The 23,982-nt window shown below is 34.6% G+C and overlaps 1 protein-coding gene and 1 long non-coding RNA gene across 7 annotated transcripts; one reads left to right on the plus strand and one right to left on the minus strand.

Annotated features, from left to right (window-relative positions):
• On the minus strand, positions 6,715–19,491 carry LOC109360902 (heterogeneous nuclear ribonucleoprotein A3 homolog 2-like). 6 transcript variants are annotated; one of them, XM_019606111.1, is made up of 14 exons: positions 19,223–19,491; positions 19,043–19,085; positions 18,017–18,153; positions 17,826–17,927; positions 17,088–17,165; positions 16,816–16,962; positions 16,661–16,738; positions 16,343–16,434; positions 16,151–16,268; positions 9,281–9,369; positions 9,077–9,176; positions 8,855–8,946; positions 7,577–7,740; positions 6,715–7,357 (listed from the first exon to the last, which is right to left on the minus strand). In XM_019606111.1, the coding sequence occupies exons 1-14, from the start codon at positions 19,256–19,258 to the stop codon at positions 6,912–6,914; spliced, it is 1,722 nt and encodes a 573-aa protein (XP_019461656.1). In that variant the 5' UTR covers positions 19,259–19,491; the 3' UTR covers positions 6,715–6,911. The 6 variants fall into 6 exon arrangements, with proteins under 6 accessions (XP_019461656.1, XP_019461654.1, XP_019461652.1 ...); XM_019606109.1 differs by having other exon boundaries at positions 6,715–7,285; positions 7,316–7,740; XM_019606107.1 differs by having other exon boundaries at positions 6,715–6,799; positions 6,878–7,740.
• LOC109360903 lies at positions 6,745–18,613 on the plus strand. The gene is made up of 2 exons (XR_002109231.1): positions 6,745–6,851; positions 18,252–18,613. It is a non-coding gene; the product is annotated as an uncharacterized LOC109360903 (long non-coding RNA).

Raw genomic sequence — 23,982 nt, forward strand, 5'->3', positions numbered from 1 at the left:
ATTTAAGAGGCGCAGCGGTAGCAGAGACACCCTCACAAGGGTGCTCTGATACCATGTGAATTTTCCTTCCTCATCATCAACAGCAATGAAGGCTTAATGGCAATGAAAACAGAAGCACTTTAACACAAGGAAGAAAAGAAACCTTCAATGAATCCTTTAAGAATTAACTTCCATATAAAGAAGATAATCTGAATATTCTTGATGATTACAAAACAATGACTTGATCTCTATATAAAGCCCCAAAATAACAGAATGAAAAGAGATCAGCCAAAAAAAAACAGAAAAACAGAAAGTTTCCATAACTGGAAACTGAAAACCAACTAACTTAACAGAAATACAAAAAGTTACTAAAAAAGGAAAGAAAACGAAAATTAGATAGAGTGATTAGAATTTGATTCTGATTGAAGGTGCGAAGCTTCTTGGGCCTGAGTGGGCTGAGTTGGGTTGGATTTTAACAACATAATCACATCTACTATATCTCCATAATCATTTTAAAGTTTCATTTTCCAATTTAATATAATCTTTCAGGCACAACATATTAAAGTCCAAACATAACTTATTATTAAATACATCTTCTATAATATCCAAAATTTTCATAACTGTAGCCAATGTACAGGATGGTGAAGTCAGAAGCATATGAGAAGATTCTCATCTATAATGATATTATGCTCAACCAATATGATATAGACATCAAATTATTGAGTTGTATTTCATTTATATTTCTTCATCTCATCATTATCATGATATATTTATAGTTCTACCATCCGTTGCACTTTAGATAATAAAATGTCTCATCATTGAGACTTTAAATTTTTTTCATATAGCCCCTTCAATTGTCTATTAACAAACTTGTTATATTTCTCATCAATGACAAGGATGATGCTAATTAACACAACAGAAGGTAGATTATATTCGAGACAACTATTATTTTGAAAATTAAAATTTAAATAATCCTAAATCATTTCCATTGTTATCTATTAAAATAATATTTTAGTTGTTGTAATCCTAAATAATTAATGTCTCCTTTATTTTGAAAAAAATCTAAGCATTTAATTACAATATTTTCATTTCCATTTATTACTATTTGCATAAATTTTCATTACTATCTATTAAAATATTTTAGCAGTTTTAATTTTAAGTAATTAAGGTCCCTTATTTAAAAAACGAAATATTTAATTAAATTGTTCATATTTCCGTGGTCATTTATTACTAACATTGTATTCATATCTATTAATAAACTATTAATTTCAAAGTTGTCATACTAAATGATTGAAGTCGTGTTTATTTTGAAAAAAATAAGTAATTAATTCCAACATCACCTTTCATATAATTTTAACAAAAAAATAGGAAATAATAAACCAATTATATTAACGATTAATAAGAAATAATATACTGGGAAAAATAAATAAATGATAAATTAATTACATTTAGAAATAGTGAGAACTAATATCACCTTATACACAAGTTGTCCATGTGTACACCTATAATTAGTTGCTATAGTATAATCTTAAACAATTAATGTCTCCTTTATTTTGAAAAAAATATTTAAATATTTAATTATAATGTTCTCATTTATTGTTCATAAATTTTTATTATTAACTTTAAAGTAATATCATAGAAATAAATAAATAATATTCTAATGAGAAATAATATCCTACAATTAAAAGAAATAATAAATTAGTTATATTAAGAAATAAGGTAATATCATACAAATAAACAAATTTTCTAGGTGTGCGTATAAATAAAGAATGAGCAACATAATTTCTTATAGGTGTGCGTACAAATTTTCTGTGAGTGCACATGTAACATGTACATTCTAAACTATGTGAATAAACAGATATGTGTTCTTAAACCATATGAATGCGTTAATAACATACGTGTTCTTAACCATGTGAATGCGCAAATAATATATATGTTCTTAACTATGTGAATGCATATGTTACGTGTGTTCATAACCATATGAATATACGGGTAACATGTGTGTTCTTAACCATAAGAATTCACAAGTAACATGTGTATTCTTAATCATGTGATAAAAAATAACGCCTCATGCAAATGCATAGGTAACTTACTAGTTTCTATGATAGTTGAATACAATTGAGAAGAATTATTCAATAATCTAGTGCGTTCTCTTGTCTCTTAGTGATTGATTATTTACTAGTATATCACATAGTAGATTGGAAAATATTTCTTTCCTTAAAACATAGCAGAGCTACCTTGATGATGGATTAAGAGATTCATGTTTTTAATCCCTATAAAGTCGAGTATTGAGAATAAAATGGATGCATATATTGTTATTGTATCATCATCATTTATGTTTTATCATAATTTACTCTTCAACAAAATTAATATAAATGAATATTGAATAATGTATTGACTGTGTATAAATTCTTATATTATGTATAGATATTACATTATTTTTTGTTTTAGTCCTTGCAAGAAAAAATTGTTTGAATTTGTGTTAGTGATTTATTTTGATTTAGGTCTTTGATGCCTGTTGACATTGTGTTGCTGTGATAGATTTGGTTATTGTAATGGATTTATATTTTAGATTTGTCCCTATGATATATTAGAATTTTCGGTTTTGTCCATATCATATCAACCCTTGACAAACTCTGAATAACAATATACACTAAAATCCGAATAATCAAATTTATTAGGAATTTGACCAAATTTTCCTTCAGGGAAAAATTAGAATACCCATTACAGGCATAAGATCATCTTTGACAGTAATTAAAAAAAATACATTGTGTAATTGTAAACAATGGCGGATCTTAATTAGAAATTTGGATGAGGGAATAATATTTAGTTATAATTTACGATTAAAACTAATTTAGTAATAGTAAAATATAAAAAAACATATATAATTAGAAGTTTCAAAATATCATTAATTATCAATAACATTAATTAATAATTAAAAATGTTAAAGAAAAATGTACATTCATTTAAAGTGTTGATCTTCGTTCTTTTAAAGACTTAAACTCATCAATGATTGAATCAGAGGTAAACAACTATTTATCTTTCAATGTAAATCACTATGTTGTCTGCAAGAAATTCATCTTTCATCTTACTACGTAATCTTGTTTTGATTATCTTCATTGCTGAAAATGACCTTCTGTAGTAGCTGTAGAAATCGGAAGAGTTAAGATAAGACAGATAACTCGATCAAATAAGTAATATGCATTCACCTTCCCCATTTTTATCAAAGTTGCACTTAACTCATAGATTGTTGGAGGTTCTTCAAATTTGAATGACTAACAACATCAAAAATAAAATGTTGATGTTGATATCTCAAGTTAATATTTTCCTGCTCATTGAAATCCATAGGATAAAATTTTTGCACAAGAATATATATATTATCAATATTAAATGTTTTATATCCAAACTAGTGCTCAAAGTTAAAAGCTTCATTCTTTGCTAACTAACCTGCGATTCAACTCTTGTAATTGCATGTCAATTGTAGTTAGAAATATGTTCACCCTATAATGATGCTCAAATGTGATGTGATCCTTTTGATGACAAGCACACCCTTCATGTGCTATATAAGCATTATTAAAATAAGGAATATAAATGTCATGTTGCTCACACAAAAATGTAGCAGTTTTCAATAAACTTTGCCAACCATATGCTTAGATATTATGTGATTTTAGGTAATTTCATTAACATGAAATTAATCATATAATGAATCATTAGAAAATCAAATTATTAGAGAATCTGAGTGTGGCTATAAAAAACATTGTGTATGTCATAACAAAAATTCTGAATGTATCAACATTTTCAATAATTATACCCCAATATGGAGTAATGATCTGCAATATTAATCATCAATTGAGGAAATAGGAACATAACATAAATAAATTATTGGTGAAAAATGCACCTGCAAATTATTGTTGTTATGGACTGTTCATGTACAGCTTCTGCTATAGTGTGAATAGTGATGAATATTAAGTAGGATAATATGATGTTGACTCTATATTGTGTTGTTGTGTGGATACTGAATAGAATAATGGTAAAAGTAATAATATGTTCCTCTTGTGTGTCATTCAAAATTAGAAATTAGGATTTAATTTAAACACCCAAATTTAGATCAAACATATTTTAATATTATTTTTTTTTCTAAATATTTTGGAAATTTCAGGGGGCAACTGCCCCACCTGTCTCTAAGAACTTCCGCCACTGATTGTAAAGTTAAGTGTTACATATTTCCTTTTCACTTAATTGGTAAAGTTAGGGTTGCTATTTTAAAGAGAAAATGTTTTATAAACAAAAGTGGAGTGCAAACAAACAAATATGTCAATTGACGAGAATTATTCCAACTTAATTAGGAATTTTAAGTTTAAATTTATGTAAATGTACCTATGTTAAATAAGGAGAACTATACCGTCCATTATAGTCCTATTTGAGTCATGCATAATTGACACTTACGGGTATCCTTATAAATAAATAAAAATTGGTCAATATCCTAAAAAATGAAAATTTAAAAAGTCATGGAAGAAGTAATGACATAGTAAGCATTATCATTCACTAAAGTCAATGTTTAATATGACATATAGTAATGACGTAGTCACTTCATAAAGTAGACATTCCTATTAATTTGTCTCCATTTATGATCATTTGTTCTCATAAATTTGCTTTTATTATTACTACAATTATTATTATTTAGTATTATAAGATTTAGAACTTTTTATATTTTTTTAGTAATTCAAATTCTTAAGGGTATGATGATGGTAAATTTCATACACATTGAATGTTTATCAATCCAAAATAAAAATATTAGATGGAAGCTTTCTTCACATTCTTTCATTTATCTTAGAATTACATTTGTGTTACATTGGCTATTCATTTTGAAAATATCTTTATTGGTATCAATCAAAGCTCAATATCAATGGTAATTCACATTGGACAATATTTTCCACTATTGTAAAAAACGGTTCGTTCAGACCGGTTCAACCGACATACCGGTGAATCAGTCTCAATACTGGTACAGTATAATAATATACCGGCTATGTAATCATACCATGCAAAACCAGTCATACCGGTCGGTTTTGAATTGAACAATATCGATCATATCGGCCGGTTTTTATTTAATTTTTTTAATGAAAACAAAAAAATTATTGATTTTTTATTGATTTTTCAACATTAATGTTAATATATTATATATGTATATCTAATTTCACCGATATGCGATTTCATTAGTGAATCACCGGTTGAACCACTATATCGCTATATTAGTATCCTAAATGATTTAATGATCGATACGATATTAATAACATATATTTTCTGTATTTGACTATGATGATACCACTGATTAAAATTTCGTTGTGGTTAAATATTGAACAAACTATGTCATATTTGCTTATAAAATATTGGTTAGATAGTTTGACCTAAATGAAATCTTGCTTTATAGAGTAGTGAAAAGGCATTCATGAAGATGATCATACCATGGACAAAATACTAAGGGAAATAGTGTGGCAAGCTTTGTATTCAGCCTCATTGTGTTCAAACTTCAAACTCATCTTCACCACAGGAATCATGCTAACATTCAACATAGGCACAAGATTCATGGGGTTCATAGGGGTGAATTCCTACATGAAATTGGTTATAACTTGTTTGGCTTTCTCCAACAACCCTTCACTAGCCAAAAGAACTCTATCATCCAAACATGTATTATTGGCTTGTCTCCAATCGCATTCAATAGTGATATTTTGTTTCCTTAGCCGTCTCTTTTAATTGATATGAAATCAAATTATCAAACTTTTAAATTGTGATTGTATTCACCATTATTGTGGTTTATATTTAATGTTAGAGAGAAAATCAATAAAATAATTTTTCAATACAGTCAAATTATTTAGTGAGGGAAGTTGAAACTGAAGTGCTTATCATGTCACACCCTTTTACATGTACAGTATGATAAATTATGTCTTCACCGTATTGTGAATAAAGTTTATACCCAATTTTGATATCTCAGGAGAGAAAAGCTTAATTTAATGAGTTGAATGTCATCATAAAATTAGAAGTAATTTATCATATGCAAATGTGAATGAAGTATGGGTAAATATTTTGTAGAAGTTTATAAGACCGAACTAATAATTTATCATTCATGTAGCATAGAACTTCATATTGGTTATGATGTAAAATTTGTTCATTCAATTTTTTGTATAATTAAATGTATCTCCCTACCTTGTGTGTAAATAATTAATTCATCTTGGGATATATGACAACCCTTTTAGCAAGCATTGCTCTCATTAATCAAACCTTAGCCATTTAATTTAATACGATACCTAGGAATCCAAGAAGACCTTATACCATTATACCAACGTCTTATTTGAGATTATTTCCTCTTTAATAGATGATATTGGCAGTCCTTTACCTGAGATGAGCCAAACTATAGCTGCTATGTTAATATGGGGAAATACACCAATGAATACAAAGAAATTATCCCTTGGCTGGGTCATTGGTTTTCTCCTTGTTGTTAGCTTTATGGGATTGTTCTCTAGGGTGCCTCTAAGAATGGTTGGTATAATAGAGGAGCTTGAATTTGGCTGTTGGACCTTCATAAAAACTTGATTACAGTAAAATATAAATTTTCAAATTGGCATTCCTACAGCTGATGATTTTGAAGTACAAGCTAACATACCAAAGTGGAACTGCCACAGCACTCCTCATGAATAATTTGCACACACCAAAAGGACTTGTTAAATGCTCCAATATAACAGTAAATTTCAATATAACAAGTATGCTCCAAAACACTTTATCATCAACTGTAGCTTATATGCAATATGAATGAAATTGCATGATACTGCAAAATAGAGGAGTAATTAAGCAAAGATGAAAGGTCAAAACATAGTTCTGTAAAGGAAATAAAAACTAATGGTACATAAATTAAAGATTAAGCTCTGTTCATGGAGTGTTCAATGCCTCCAACTGTCACCACTTCTCCCCCAACTCTGCATGCCTCGGCCACCTCCACCCCTCCCACCATACCCATGCCCACTTCCACCCCCCCTCCCACCATATTGATGACCACCTCCGTCATGCCCCCCATATTGAGGGCCACCTCTGCCGCGCCCCCCATATTGAGGGCCACCTCCATCCCTCCCACCATATTGACGGCCACCGATATCGCGCCCCCCATATTGATGGCCACCAATATCCCTTCCACCATATTGTTGGCCCCTGATATCCCTCCCACCATATTGTTGGCCGCTGATATCCCTCCCACCATACTGACGACCACCTCCATCACGCCCACCATATGGATGACCACCTCCATCAAGCCCACCATATTGATGGCCACCGACATCACTCCCACTATATTGATGGCCACCTCCATCCCACCTCCCGCCATATCGAAGACCATCTCCATCCCTCCCACCGTGTAGATAGCCACCTCCACCTCTCCCACCATATTGATGGTCAACTCCATACCCTCTCCAACCATATTGAAGACAACCTCCACCCCTCCCACTATGTCGATAGCCACCTCCATCCCTCCCACAAAATTGATGGCCACCTCCATCCCTCCTCCCACCGTATTGACGGCCACCTCCGTCCCTCTCACCGTATTGACGATCACCTCCATCCCTCCAACCATGTTGATGGCCACCTCCATCCCTCCCATCATATTGACGTCGAGGCATTGCTTTTTCAACTGATAAGTAATAACCTCCAATCTCAGTTTTATTGAGTTGTAGAGCCTTCTTGCAGCTATCAAAATCCTTGAAGTCCAAGTGAGCATACCTATAAATTTTGCAATTTGAGATTGGAAGACGGGACAAAGTAATTCTTGCACACACTATATTTGTAAATTATCATTCATTCTACTATTACTTATCAATTAAGGAGCACACATGCACAGATATCTTTTGAGTTAGATAGAAGAAACTCAACAAGGTTGCTATTGATGGAAATTTAAAGAGAACTTAAGAGAGTGGCATTTAGGGGATAAGACAATCTTTCATAGGTTCAAAACTGACCAATTAGGAAAAGGTTAAAATAAAATGCAAATAACATTGAAATAGTATACATGTAAATAACAGAAAATTCCCCAGTCAGTAGGTGTAATGTATTGTGATGCATAACTTGCTAAGACAAATGCAGTTTAAAAAGACTAAAAGAAATGGAAGTATGGCATACAAAAATTTGAAGTTTGAGTTAAGACTTGGATATCAAAATATTACTGAATGATACATTACAGGCTTTAAACAGTGAGCTCAAAGGCACCAAAAGGCGGGCCTAAGACACTGAGGTGAAACACTATAAGGGCTTAGCACATTTTGGCACTTTAAGGGTGTCTTTTTCAAATGGTAAATAATTTCTTAAACACAACTTGCTAATGGTTAAGCTAAAGAAGGTAAAATAGTCAGTCTCAAATAAATAGTTGTTGCTTTTAGGACTCTTAGCAACAAATAGCTTAAGGCATTAAACTTATAAAAACAACCAATGCATTATAATTATATTGGTGTGTTCTTTTTCTAACATTAATGCCTTATATTAAGGTGTGAGCTATTTGACACCTTTCAAAAAGGCCTTAAGGGTACCTTTACTTAGGTTGCAACTGTTACAGGTGAATTTCATTAGATCATAGTGCAGCTTAGTGTCATTCAATTTTACAATGCCAGACTACAGAATGATCTAAGTGGAAAACGCACAGGAACAATTTTTGCGAGAGTCAGATTCATAAAGAACATTTTGAACACTCATGCTGATATAGTGCAACCTTTACAATCACTTTGACATACTGTCGACGGGAAAGTGAGATATAAAAAGGCATGCAGGTAAACGGCTGTGGCATGTTTGAAATATTTCAATAGTACGTTAGACCTAGCATACAGAAGAATGAAAAGAAACATACCCCTTGACAGACACAGAATCAGGATATTTTGGAATTGATATCCTTGTAATCTCTCCACAAGAACTGAAATGCTCTTCCAAGCTAGTTTTTATCTAAAATAATGAAGTAGGCATTATTAACATATGAAAACACCGTTTAAACAATTGAAATATGCAATCAAAAGAGATTCATGCAATCTTGTGCTGGAACTGATGCAACTATCAGTATTATAAAGAAACTAACCTTCTCTTCAGTGAGAGATTTATTAAAACCTGCAACAAATACTGTTTTCAACCGAACACTTGCACCCGACTGGAATGTTTCGCCAAAGTTGCTAAAATTACTAAAAACAAACAGAAGACGGAAGAGGTTGGTATGAGAAAAGAAGTTGAAATGGATCAATAGAAGAGAATCAAAGAACAAACAAATAGTATATACAGTAATTACCTGCTACGGTGAATATATTTACCCCTTTCCCGAGCTATAACAATTTTAATGGGACATCTCAACAGTTCTGTATTATCCAACTCAAGGGCCTATGATTACAAAAGCAAATTGATTCTGAGCTCAGTATGTTTTGCACAGTAAAGGGTTTAACAAACACAAGAACAGATGCTGCAAGAGGCATAGCAACACAAGCATTAGACATACAAATATAAAAGAAAAACGAGGCATGTCAATGTCAACCCTCCATCTGTCAATGTCAGCCCTCCATCGCTTAAAATAAAGTGATTGTTATGCAGAGAGACTAACTAGGGCCCTACTTGACTTAGGTTTCCACTGCAGAAAGTGTGCCCCATCCCTCTTCAATCTTCATCCAGCCATCCTCTTCTAACAAGCGCATTCAAACTTGCATCACCAAACTCAACTCAGTTTTTTACTTTAAGCAGTTTGGTGACTTGGATTATTTTCTTGGTATAGAGATCAAACACCATCCCCAATGGTTCTCTCTCAAGGCAAGTACATCAAGGACCTCTTAATTAGATCTCACAAGGCTGATGCGAAGTCATTTCTACATCTATGGTTAGTTGTTGCAAACTCACATAGTATAGGGGCAACTATGTCTCTGGCCCATCTGTTAAAAGATAGTTGGGGCAATCCAAATTGCAACCATTAGCTTGAAATCAGCTATGGTGTGAACAGAGTGTTCCAATTTCCACCCCATCTTCTTCACAAGCTTTGATACCATGTTAGAATAATTGGGCCTGATTTCAGCCCAAAATCTAGCTCATGGAGGGGGGATTTCCAAAGTCATTATAAATGCTTCATTATTTGATAAACACTGGTTCAGAATCAAATGAGAAATAGAAATTGAAAAGAAATCGAAACAAGATCAATGTGATCTTGATCGGAAGAAGTATAATATTTCCAGAAAATGTGTATACAAGATAGAAGAATACAAGAGAGAAAAAGTAACCGCCTAACTGATTCCTGAATCAGTCCAATTTCCAGAATCTCAAAAAGTGAGTTATTACACAACCTAACTACTATTTATAGCTAGTTAGTTATTCTTTTCTTCCTCCTAGAATACACCTGTGTAATCGGGGGTCTACCCTTCCCCTGACCCCTATCAATACTCCCCCCTAAAAGAGCCACCTTGTCCTCAAGGGGAAAAGAAGGAAATTTCTCCTGCAAAACTGCCGCTAGCTCCCAGGAATTATTACATTCGGGTAGCTGAGCCCACTTCACCAATACCTCAACCTGACCGTGTTGCAACTCACGACAGTCCACCACATCTTCCGGTTGCACGTCCAACTCATATTCCTCATTCAGCATTGGAGGTAGAGGCTGTGGACATTGGTTGGGTTTAAGCGCCTGTTTCAGCAACGACACATGAAAAACAGGATGGATTTTGGAGTAGCTCGGCAACTCAAGCTTATAGGCTACTGTCCCCACCTTGCCTAGCACCTGATACGGCCCATAAAAACGAGGAGCTAACTTCATACACGGCCTTGCTGCCAAAGACTTCAGTTTATACGGCTGAATCTTCAAATATACCCAATCTCCCTCCTGAAACTCCACCTGCCTTCTCCGCTTGTCCCCATATTTCCTCATCTGATCCTGAGCTCTCAACAGATTATCCTTGAGCTCGACCAAAATCGCATCTCTCTGCCGAATCATCTGATTCACCTCTTCGACTTTGGATGGGAAATCAGCAGCCTTAACCAACATGGGAGAATCCCGACCGTATAGAGCCCTAAAAGGGGTCATTCCCGCTGCACTATGGAACGTAGTATTATACCAGAACTCCGCCCAAGATAGCCATTTAAGCCACCTGGAGGGTTTAGGACCCACAAAGCACCGAAGGTAATTTTCAAGGCACCGGTTGACCACTTCTGTTTGTCCATCGGTTTGCGGGTGATAGGAAGTACTAAGTTTCAGCTGCGTACCCGCCAACCTGAACAATTCCTTCCAGAATGTGCTTAAAAAGATAGGATCCCGGTCGGACACTATGGAAGACGGGAAACCATGCAACTTGACCACCTCATGGACAAACACCGTGGCTACCTCCTTAGCCGTATAAGGGTGTCCGAGAGCATAAAAGTGGGCATACTTCGTCAATCGATCCACCACCACGAATATCGTATCCTTCCCTCCAACTCTAGGTAAACCTCCCACAAAATCCATCGAAATATCCATCCAAACCTGTGATGGAATCGGGAGAGGTTGCAACAATCCTCCCGGGGTCAGTGTAGAATACTTCTGCCTCTGACAGACATCACATTCCGCCACAAACGTCTTAATGTCTTTTTTCATGCCGTTCCAGAACAAACAACTGGCCACCCGTTTGTAAGTCCTGAAAAACCCCGAATGTCCGCCCATAGGAGTCTCATGGCACTCCTTTAGTATCAAAGGGATGCGGGTTGATTGGCTGGAAATTACTAACTTCCCTTTATACAACAATAATCCTTTTTTAAACTCAAATCCGGCATGAGAGTGAGGCGCTATGATCAAATCCTGTATCACCTGTTTCCACTTCGGATCTTGTTCCACCTCTTGTGTCCACATTTCAGTATCTGCTAAGGACACCACAGAAACAGCAGCGTACATTTCTCTTCGGGACAGGGCATCAGCAACCGCATTTTCCCGGCCCGGTTTGAACTGTATCTCAAAGTCCATCCCTATCAACTTCACAGCCCACTTAAACTGTTCCGCCGTGAATAGCCTCTGGTCATTAAGAAATTTTAAGCTCCGCTGATCTGTTTTAATGATGAAGTGTCTTCCTAGCAAATAATGTCTCCACCTCTGCACTGCCTGCACTAACGCCATCAATTCCCTCTCATAAACTGATTTCTGTTGGGCTCTCACCGACAAACCTTGACTCCAGAAGGCTAACGGTCTACCCGACTGCATTAACACTGCTCCCAACCCTTTGCTAGAGGCGTCAGTTTCCACCGTGAATACCTGCGAAAAATCTGGTACCGCCAAAAGAGGTAAATCAGTCATGGCTCTCTTTAATACTTCAAAAGCTTCCGTGGCCTGGGCTCTCCATTTAAAAGCATCTTTTTTCAACAAATCGGTGAGAGGTTTGGCCATTTTACCATAGTCACGGACAAACCTCCTATAATATCCGGTGAGACCGAGGAAACCCCTCAACCCCTTGATATCTTTCGGAATGGGCCAAGAACTCATCGCCTCCACCTTGGCTTGGTCAGCCTCCACCCCCTCCTCGGAAATAATGTGCCCCAAATACTCCAACCTCCTCTGCCCGAACATGCACTTCTTCCGGTTGGCTTTGAGACTATGCTTCTGCATAAGCTCCAACACTTGCCGTAAATGCCCCACATGAGAAATTATGTCAGTGCTGAAAACTAAGATATCATCGAAGAAAACCAATACGAACCTCCGTAAAAAAGGTTTGAGCACCTCATTCATGAGAGCCTGAAAAGTGGAAGGTGCATTAGTGAGACCGAAAGGCATTACCAGGAACTCGTAGTGCCCTTCGTGTGTTCGGAAAGCCGTCTTTTCTACATCCTCCTCCCGCATCCGGATCTGATGGTACCCCGACTTTAGATCCAACTTGGAAAAAATATGAGCACCCCCTAATTCATCCAACAACTCCTCGATGATGGGAATAGGAAATTTATTAGGAATTGTCACCTTGTTTAGAGACCGGTAATCTACACAAAACCTCCAGCCTCCATCCTTCTTCTTTACCAAGATAATCGGACTAGCATAGGGGCTTATACTGGGTCTTATAACTCCAGCCTGTAGCATTTCTGTCACCAACCTCTCAATTTCGGTCTTTTGATAGTGGGGGTATTTGTAAGGACGGATGTTTGGAATCTCTGCCCCCTCCTTTAGATGAATGGCGTGATCATGTCTTCGTTTCGGTGGAAGACCTTGCGGATCAACAAAAACCTCCGCGAAATCCTGCAACACGTCCTCCACCAAGGACAGAATCGGTTGATCCCGAATTCTGGGCTCCTCCGTGTCCTCATAATGCAAGACCAGTCCTTCCCCTTCTTCCTTAAGCACCTGCATCATGGCACCAAAAGACAGCAGTGTTTTCGTCAAAGCCGGATCCCCTCGAATTTTGTAAACCACTCCCCCTTTTTTCAATGTTAACTCCAACCGGCCAAAATCGGCTTTCACCTCTCCCAAGCTAGCCAGCCAATCTAACCCGAGGACTACATCCACCCCTTTTAGTCCGAAAAGAAAGAACTCCTGAACCACCTCCAACTCCTGTACATACAATTTCACCCCGGAACACTTCCCCTTACCCCGAATTCTGTGGCCATCACCCACTTCTACAACATAAGTGGGAGTGTCTTCTATTTCCAAATGCAATCGCTGAACCAAATCTTGGGAAAGAAAACTATGGGAGGCCCCACAATCAATGAGCACTACCACCCCCTCTGCTTCCACCTTCCCCACAATCAATGAGCACTACCACCCCCTCTGCTTCCACCTTCCCCACAATCAATGAGCACTACCACCCCCTCTGCTTCCACCTTCCCCACAATCAATGAGCACTACCACCCCCTCTGCTTCCACCTTGCCTGCCACCTTCCAAGACTTTGCAGACGTCAACCCTGCCATGGAACACAGGGAGAGTTGCAATGCCGAGAATTCCTCCATTCTTGGTTCTTCCTGTCCCTCCCCTTCACTGTCTTCATCTTCTTCTAGAATAAGCATTTTTAATTGCTTATTCTTACACCGATGGTCCCGGTGATAGGGTTCATCACACCGGAAACATAAGCCCTTCTCTCTTTTTTCCCGCATCTCTGCCCCGGACAGCTGTTTGAATCCCCCTCCCCTGGCCCGACTTGCCTCCATTACATTCGCCGATCCAACACTGCTTTTGTCACCACTGGATGTACTGACATCATAATTCCTTCCCGTGGAACCCTTAGTGTCCACTGTTACCACTTTATTAAAGGAGTTATTCCTTTGAAAACCGGTTGTTCTAGAGTAAGAAGTGGCTCCTTTCTTGTTAACGATTATATTCTTCTGTTCAATCATAATCGCCTTCTGTATTACTGCCGTAAGAGTTTGAAGCTCAAACAACCTTACTTCGGCTTGTACCTCTTCTCGTAATCCATTCAAAAAGATGCCCTTGGCAAACTCTTGATCAATCTCCCGAAGAGCCCCTACATATTTCTCAAACTCTTCCACATAATCTTCTACCGTTCCGGTCTGTTTTACCGAGAGTAGTAACTCGAAAGGATTTTGTATCATCGACGGTTGAAACCTCCGAATCACTGCTATCTTGAATCCCTCCCAAGACGGATTTGGATTACATTTCTCCCACCATTGGAACCAACTCATGGCCTTCCCTTCCAAAGCTAAAACCGTGGCCTGCATTTTCTCATTTTCATTCACGCGTTTCAGAGAGAAATACCTTTCCAGTCTGCGCGTCCAACCGAACGCATCTTCCCCGACGAATACTGGAATTTCCAGTCGCCTCCACTGCTCGTTACTTCGCCGCGACGAGTCGGCTCTATCGCCACCGCCGAATTCACTACCTTCATCGCCGCCATGCCCCTCCGAGGAAATACCTAATTTCGCCGCGATTGCCGCCAAGAGATCCTCCGTCTTTCTCATTCTCGCGTCATTCACATCAAATCTGGCTCGCATTTCCTCCTTCTCCTGTTCCCAATCATCGTTACTCCTCGCCATGCTCCTCGTCATCATCAGCAGCGGTTTCTCGTGGAATTACAGGGCACCAGAATCGGTGCTCTGATACCAGTGATAAACACTGGTTCAGAATCAAATGAGAAATAGAAATTGAAAAGAAATCGAAACAAGATCAATGTGATCTTGATCGGAAGAAGTATAATATTTCCAGAAAATGTGTATACAAGATAGAAGAATACAAGAGAGAAAAAGTAACCGCCTAACTGATTCCTGAATCAGTCCAATTTCCAGAATCTCAAAAAGTGAGTTATTACACAACCTAACTACTATTTATAGCTAGTTAGTTATTCTTTTCTTCCTCCTAGAATACACCTGTGTAATCGGGGGTCTACCCTTCCCCTGACCCCTATCATTATTCATATACTTAATTGATGTGGGAACATATAGAGCATGAAGTTTGCAAGAATTAACATATGCTGCTGGCCTAACATCATAATAGAGTCTGCCACCATGTTTTGAAATATGTGTCTCCGTTATTCATTAGTCAAAAGAGTACAAGATGTTGGTCTAATAGTGTAAGGCCCTACTGGATCCCCAAGGTTGAGTGTTCGATACCTGGGAGCGACACTTGTTGGGAGGGGCAACCACGAACCCCGAAAGGGATTAATTCCTTACTCGAAAAGGTGAGGGGTTACCCTTGGTGGTACCAAAAAAGAGTACAAGACAATACAGGATACAATACTACAAGAGTGTCACACATGTAGCCTAGGGAGTAGGGCCTATTTGGCTTGACTTGAATAATAAAGAATAAAGGAACTATTCTACAATAGACATTAACATATTTCTTAATGGCAACCACTTAATCGATACCACCCTGGTCAAAATTGTAGGTAGCAGCAATATCAACAATAATAAAGCCTTGGACACAGCTAAATAAAGCTAAACACAGGACTGCAGCTTGCTAAATACAGGTAGTAGCAATAGTAACGCCTCAAACTGGTACCAGCAATAATTATAATGCCTCAAACACAGATAAGTACAGGATAGCAACTTGATTTAGGAATCAAATGCAGATTGAGAATACTGGTAACAATAAAAATATTTCTAGAAAATCAAATAGTTAGTTTGATTGTAATTGTGCACCATTGTACCTTCCAAAGATACAACTATCGTTGAAATGTTTTTGGCAGTTCTAAAATGATTTGCACAGACTAAACAAGGTCACAAAAAGCTTACTTTCAGAGCTGCTTCTTCTGTTGCAAACGAAATATACCCAAAGCCTCTAAACCTCCCCTCACTGTCTGTAATGAAACGGACATCAACAACTTCTCCACACTCCTTGAACAGGTTTTCCCTAAAGCAACTTTGCAATGAGAAACATTATACAGAAAACAATTGATAAGCACGAGCAAGGGAAATAGTACATACATATCATCCCGTTCCACACTATATGACAAGTTTCTAACACATATTCTTTTTGATGTCACATTTTGTACTTTTAGTGTAGCTGGAGTTCTAGGCTGCAAAATTCCAGGAAATGACATCATATCACTAGTTAATAATTTACATCAGGAAGATAGGATATTGGTAAATTACACCTTTCTTCCCAATCGAGGCAGCACCAAACATCACCACATCCTTAACTTCTTGCACACAAGTCAATTATATATTCCATGAAGTCATAAAAAATAACAAAATGCACTTTGCAACAAACATTATCAAATAGATTATGAAATGCTTACTTACTCTTTCCTCAAGAATTCTGAAGGATTTTTCCTCAATTTCTTCATCATTTTCATCCAAGTTCTCAGAACCTTTCACAGGCTGTAAGTAAAAAGAAGCTACTTTTATTAAAAATTCAGCAAATAAATAATGATATGCAAAATGACCAAGGCTCTCACTTTTTTAACCGTGTCTGAATTTCTACTATCATCAGAGCTATCATAATCATTGTCTTCATTATCATCATGACCATCCAATATATCATTAGAAGTATCCCTTACAACAGTCTTTGAATCATGTTTTTGAGCATTTAATGCAGTACATTGCTTCAGAGCAGAATAAGATTGAAAAAATATAACTTCCATTATAAGAACAAATGACAAATGCAATCATATATATATATGTATAATATATAGTAGGTAAAAGGCGGTCAAGTAAACAATTTATATACCAAGGTTTTCATCTTTTTCTTCTGTGTCTCTACATCACTTTCTTCAGAATTATCACCCAGATCAATATCCATTACCGCCTGCAATTATTAACACAAGTTAAGAATTTGGAGACCCTCAAAATATAATGAATCCATTCATACTCTTCCATAGCATATTGTCAAGTTTGCAACCTTATAGGAAAACAAGACATCAAAACAGACCATCCATCATCCTATAAATATGCCTATAGGAAGTATTGTAGAAGCTAGAGTGGATTAGTTTCTATTTCAATAGTTGGAGAACAGACAGCATGACATGAGTACCTTGTGAACTAAATTACATCTATTATTTTCTTCAAGCTGAATAACAAATGAGCCCAATAACTCATTCATTTTCCAAGCATCTACAAATATTCCTTGATTAATATACTGCAGAACTTAAGTACAAGAATCAACCATTGATAGAAATCAATAACTTTGCATTTACATTTTCCTCATTGTAGCTTCTTTCAGAGAATCAGACTGAGAAACAATCAGTGGAGCATAGAGCCTTAGACTAGATTGGACTTTCTTCTTAGTAGCATCAGGTTCAATCTTAGCACCAAAAGGGATCTTGATGGGTTTTGGAGCCCAAAAACAATGAAAAGAAATCATAGCAATGCATTTAAATTTCAAAGTATGCCAACCAGCAAAAATACATATGCTAATAATTTGAAAGTCTTCACTATCTGCAATCTCATATAGAACATGTTTACTCACTTTATCCTCATCAGAATCACCGCCTGAGTATTCTGAAGAATTGGAAATGGTAGCTGGAGTGTCTTCATTCTCCGGTGTACCATTTTTAGCAGACTTCTGATCCTGAAGAGCAAAAATAGGAAGAATAATCATTATACATGTAAAATAATGAAATGAAGCTTTAAATGTGCATGGATAATCACATCAAATACCTGATCTTGTTCAGGATATGATGAGAAATCATCTGACCTAATTTCGCTCATGTTCTTTTGGTTCTCAGCAACCTCATCTCTCTTCTGCTTCTTTGAATACACTAGCTTCTCCAGATCATCATCACCCTCCCTCTTGCCTATATCAAAGTAAACTCAAAATGAGTTTCCACTATAACAAAAATACAACATTGTATGATCATTTTATCAGAAACCAAAATATGATGAATATAATTAGTAAGTCAGTTAAATTCAAAAGGCAACAACCCAGTTCTAGTATTCTACTGTGTAAATAACCAACAATTCTATAGACCACTGATAGGCTTCACAAACATAAAAAGTATATATAAAGCAATTCTGAGCACACAAATGAAAAGGGAATAAAAGGGTAGTCCAGAAAAACAACTATTGTTACTCACTCACAATTGCCTATTATTAACACTATTCATTAGCTAACCAATCATAAGCTTTAAATGAACAACTAAAGTTTTGATGCATATGTAAAGAATGTGAATAAGCTAGTGCCAATTTCCTCTACCCATAAACCACAAACAAAAAATGCTAGCAACCCACTAAACAATGTTGAACCCCATCCAATTTTAAAAAATTTCTTCTAAGGCACATTTTTTCGCATGTAATCCACTAAATCACATACATAAGGATTTGGATCGAATGATATCATTCTTTTTCTTCATGTTGTCATGTGTAGGATAGAGATCGGCCGATGGACTAGAATTTAATTTACTATAATCGGTCAAAATTTGTAAAATTTCATTTATATCCTCGGCGCCTATCTCTAGTCACATGAAAGAGAAAATAACATAATCACAAGAAAATGACATAATCACGTGAGAGAGAAAATGACATCAGAGGATCCAAATCCATATTCCCACTCTCAAATCAGTGGGTCCCAAAAACTCCACTACCCAATCCAAAAAAAATTTGTGTTGCTGGCATTTCTCAATTGGGAATAAAATATAAAACAGAAACATAACATAAAAGTGAGCAACAACGAAATTACGATAATACCCTCTTGTTTAGGAGACTGTGAAGAAGGAATTGCAGCATCAATCTGAGATTTGAACAAATAGAAAAACATCATTCACAGCATCTTAATCAAAAACAACTAAAACTTCAATTCAAATCAATGAAATTAAAAAGAAGAAAGGAAAAGTTCATTTTTTTGTCGCGAAAGTGTGAAATTCATACACTGGGAATTGGTTTTCCGATTGAATTCTCCATCATATCTTATAGGTAGAGACACGAAAACGACGCGAATCGAATAAGAGAGAGGATTTGAATCCAAATCAATTGTGTCCGTTAGGGTTTTGTTTTGTGCTTTGAAATTGTGGAACAAGACAATTGAGCTACGCAAAGTTTTTACGTTTGGGTCAATCTCTGACGGTAAAGAAAAAAGAAAATAGAAGTGTAGAAGGTTGTACTTTGAATAATGCTACTCTTATATATGAATATAGAATTTACAAAAATAAGAATAATTCTCACAAACATGTTAAAGAAAGAAAGAGTTGGTTTACTAATGTAAAATTTCATTGGATCTCCTGAGATTGATATTAGTACGGAAGAAGACAAAATTTGAATCTTACATTTATTGGAATATACTAATAGAAAATAGTGTTATTAATATCATACTTATCGGATTACTCATATTGATTGTAGTTGTTTTTCTGGTAATTAATTAATTAAATGTCAGCTTTTATTTTTGATATTATAATAAATTTATAAATATAAAAATATTATTATTTATTATATGGACTTTTACTTTTAAAATGATTTAATAGTCAAATATATTATCAATAATATTTAAGACCAATGTTCTAAATCTTAATGTGTCATTTTGAAAAATATAATTTTTTTTGATAGATATGGTACCACTTTTTTGCATGTGCCAAGATACCCTTAATTAAGTAAATAAATACTTTATAAATGATATACAGATATTATAATTTATGATTTGCGAAAATATTTTTGTTATTATAATATATTTATTTACTTAACATTTATTTGTAGTTAATTCAAAATTTTGATTCAAAATCATATTTGATAACAAAATAGAAATATTATTACTTTATTATTTTGTCATAATTGTTTTATTATATCTTCTATTAACAAATTAGACAGGTTAATACCTACATTTATGAGAATTGTTTTTTATATAAAAAGTAGTCTCATCATGTGGAATATCTCCAACTAACGATGTATAGTTTTAATATTGGAAGAATATTATAAACTTATATAACTTAATTGTATTTTGGAAAAAAATATTGATATTAAACTAAAACAAACAAATAAATAAAATATTACATATCTAATTATAACTAAAATATAAAAATAAATGATTATTTTAACTTATCTATATATTTAATTATAAATAACTAAATAAATAATTTATGTCTTTTTTTAGTCATTTTTTAAAATTAAGTTAGTTATGAAGTTTGTTTTACCGAACAGCTCTAGTTTAATAAGATACATGCACAACTATAAGTTTTAAGTTACCTTTGTAACTACAAGCTAGTTTTCAGAAATAAAGCGTTCATGCCAAACTCTAAGAATCTAAGATTTCTATAGATTTCCCTTCACTTTTCCAACCCACACCCTTTCAAACTCAAGGTTTCAAGGACAAGTCTATAAAAAAGGTTTTATGAAGGAAAGTAGTGGTATAAAAACTGGTTCGATTGATCTGACCAGCTTAACTGTGAACTAGATATCTGACCAATCTAAGTATCTCATCTAACCAATTTTGCATCAAAACTAGAATGGTCGAGTTCAACTTGGTTGGTTTAAGTAAAAAATCGTTGACTTGAATAGTCTAATTGGTTGGAGCAGTCGTGTCAATCAAAAAACTATTTTTCTAAAAAAACAACCAAAAATACATCCTTCGAGATGAAAAAAGTTGTTTTAACTTTTTTGTAGTCATGTTTGTTATTTTTTACCTTATGTTCTAGCAAAAAAATAATTATTTAATTAAATTTTAAACTTAGTTGTGTGTTTATATTGTAATTAAAGTAAAATTCTAGATCGATTGATAACTTTTCAACTTGTATGTGATATTTTATGATAGTAAAACCTTCATATGTTGAATTTTTAGAACTTTTATTGTAAATCGAGTCAATAGGTCAAATTATTAACCTACTAATCCAACCGGTAATTATTTGGCACAATACCCTGAGTAAGTATTTACCAAGTTGAGTTTAATAACAATCACAAATCATTTGCATGGCATCTTTGATTCTTTCTTTCATCTAGTCAATTATGATGTGATGTCTATGGGCATGTAATCTCATGAATAATGCCATGTTGGTTGCAAAATACATGAAAGTTGTGATTGACATATTCTCCATCATTATCTGATCAAAGTGCTCAAATTTTGATAGAAAATCATGTCTTAATAATAGCATAAAAAGATTGAAACACTCAAAGATTTCACTTTTAGTTTTCATATGGTAAAGCCAGATCATGTGGGTACAATTATCAATAAAGATAACAAACCAACAAAAATCAAGACCACTAAGAACTAGGGAACGTCCATATACATCCAAATGAAGTAAAGAAAATAGAATGGTTCTTCCTTACATTCTTAAAAGATAAGACACAACATGTCTCTTCGGAATGTAGATCAAATGTCCCCAATTATGTTATAATTTAATGAAATTATAACATCTATTAAAAAAAATTGAATAGTGGAAAATATACATATTAATTTTTATTAGGTGTCGAAATTCTATTGAAATAAAATATAATTAGAAACATACTTTTAGAAGAGTATTAAATCTATGCACTGACAATGTAAAGATGTATACACAGTCAGTGCATCATCTACCGATCATTTGGATTATTTTTTCTGAAAAGTCAATGATGATTGAAAATGAATGTTGGATGATGTAGTGACAATATAAAGAACTCTACACTGTTAGTGTATACATTTTTTTCTCCTTTTAGAATAGATAATGTTCATTTGTCTCTTGCTAAAAAAAGCAATTATCACAATGGAAGTTAGAAAGTGTTACACGTGAACACAAATATGAGAATAAGTGTTACATATAAAGGAAAGATGGATGCCCCAAATTACAATGTCATACCCAAATCTTAGCCCTTATCATTTCCTTGGATATGATCAGTATGACCCTTACTAAAATCTTGTATGATCATCAAAGTAGGTAGGCACTAACCGATAAATAGTAGTATAAAATTATTTCGGTATCACAAGCAAGTATAGAGTTAAAAGATTGTCATATTCATATAGACTTGCTAAATCTAGTCTTTTAACAATCAAATTACTATTCTAACTTGGTTTTTAAATGAGTTTTCAATATTGATGGTTTGATAACATGGAAAAGTTCAAATATAATACAATGATAAAAGGAGTTGAGATTGAAGTTTATACTTACTATCCATATACATATGATTTAGTATTCAAATTCAAATAGTGACGATTATTCCATGCAAATCACCTCAAGGTTACTATCCATATACATATGATTTATACTTACTTTCAAATCATGCCTTTATGTCTAGTAACGCAACACCTCATTTGTGTTAGTCGCTAATATCTTGATATATACTAACACTGTATCAAGATAGTTCCATGTCTAGCAACTATAATGATAAAATTTAGTTTTATGAACCTTCAGGTATACTTCTATGTCTAGTAGTCTACAATATTTAGTTTGAGAGTTATAAAATTACAAAATTAATTCCACATCTAGATTCTAATAAGTAACTCACATTAAATAAGAAGTTGATAGAAATCTATGCCTGGAAATTATATGAATTCTTGAGTTATGTAAGTTAGGAATTATGCAAGTATGATACTGAACATTCTATTTTAAATTCATGCAATAAGTTTGTCAAAAATAAAGCAAGCATTATGCACATAGAAGAACTCAAATACAATCAAAACTTCATATAAATAAATTAGTATATATACATCAAACTTGTATTACATTTAATCCCAACAAGGGAGTACTTAGCTATTCATGATTATAAAATGTAAGCAAGATAGGGTCAATCCACAACTCATAAGATGGTAGAACCACATACAAATGAGCATAGATTAACTCATTTAGAGCTTACACTTAGTTCTCATGGTCTAAGTGAGCTAAACTCCTTAAAAACTCTGAAAAGAAGTATTACAAATCAATATTATAAAGTGTCTCCATTTTGTCTCAAGTTGGAAGTCCTTAAATAGTGTTCAAATGTTGTCTTTGGTGCTTAATGTACTGCCTGCATGCTGGGTGCACCTCCAACTGGCTATGTGCAACTTTTAAGCGCACTAGCTTGCACTAGGCGCACCTTCATGCACGCAGCGCACAACCCATTGCGTTGAGCGCAGTGGCGGATCTTGATTAAAAATCTAGAGGGGGCAACAATATTTAATTATAATTTACGATTAAAATTAATTCAATAATAATAAAATATAAAAAACATATATAATTATTTTGAAGTTTCAAAATAACATAATAATTATCAATAACATTAATTAACAACTAATAATGTTAAAGAAAAATGTACATTAATTTAAAGTGCCGCTCTTCGTTCTTTTAAAGACTTAAACTCATCAATGATTGAATCAGAGGTAAATGTTTCAGCTATTTCCTTTTCAATGTAAATCACCATGTTGTCTGCAAGAAATTCATCTTCCATCTTACTACGTAATCTTGTTTTGATTATCTTCATTGCTGAAAATGATCTTTCTGTAGTAGCTGTAGAAACCGGAAGAGTTAAGATAAGACGGATAACTCGATCAAGTAAGTAATATGCATTCACCTTCCCTGTTTTTGTCAAAGCTGCACTTAATTCAGAGATGGTTGAGATGTTCTTCAAATCTGAATGACTAACAGCATCAAGAATAAAATGTTGAAGTTGATATCTCAAGTTAATCTTTTCCTGGTCATTGAAATCCATAGGATAAAATTTTTGCACAAGAATACATATATTATCAATATTAAATG

This window comes from Lupinus angustifolius, chromosome LG11 (genome assembly GCF_001865875.1).
Source record: "Lupinus angustifolius cultivar Tanjil chromosome LG11, LupAngTanjil_v1.0, whole genome shotgun sequence".
NCBI classification, from domain to species: Eukaryota; Viridiplantae; Streptophyta; class Magnoliopsida; order Fabales; family Fabaceae; genus Lupinus; species Lupinus angustifolius.

Coding starts and splice junctions, on each gene's coding strand:
- LOC109360902 (XM_019606107.1), bottom strand. CDS start 19,258: ATGATGGAGAATTCAATCGGAAAACCAATTCCCAGT. Junction 19,086..19,222: donor TCGGAAAACCAATTCCCAGT/GTATGAATTTCA, acceptor TTCAAATCTCAG/ATTGATGCTGCAATTCCTTC. Junction 17,166..17,825: donor GTGATTCTGATGAGGATAAA/GTGAGTAAACAT, acceptor TAATAATTGCAG/GCGGTAATGGATATTGATCT.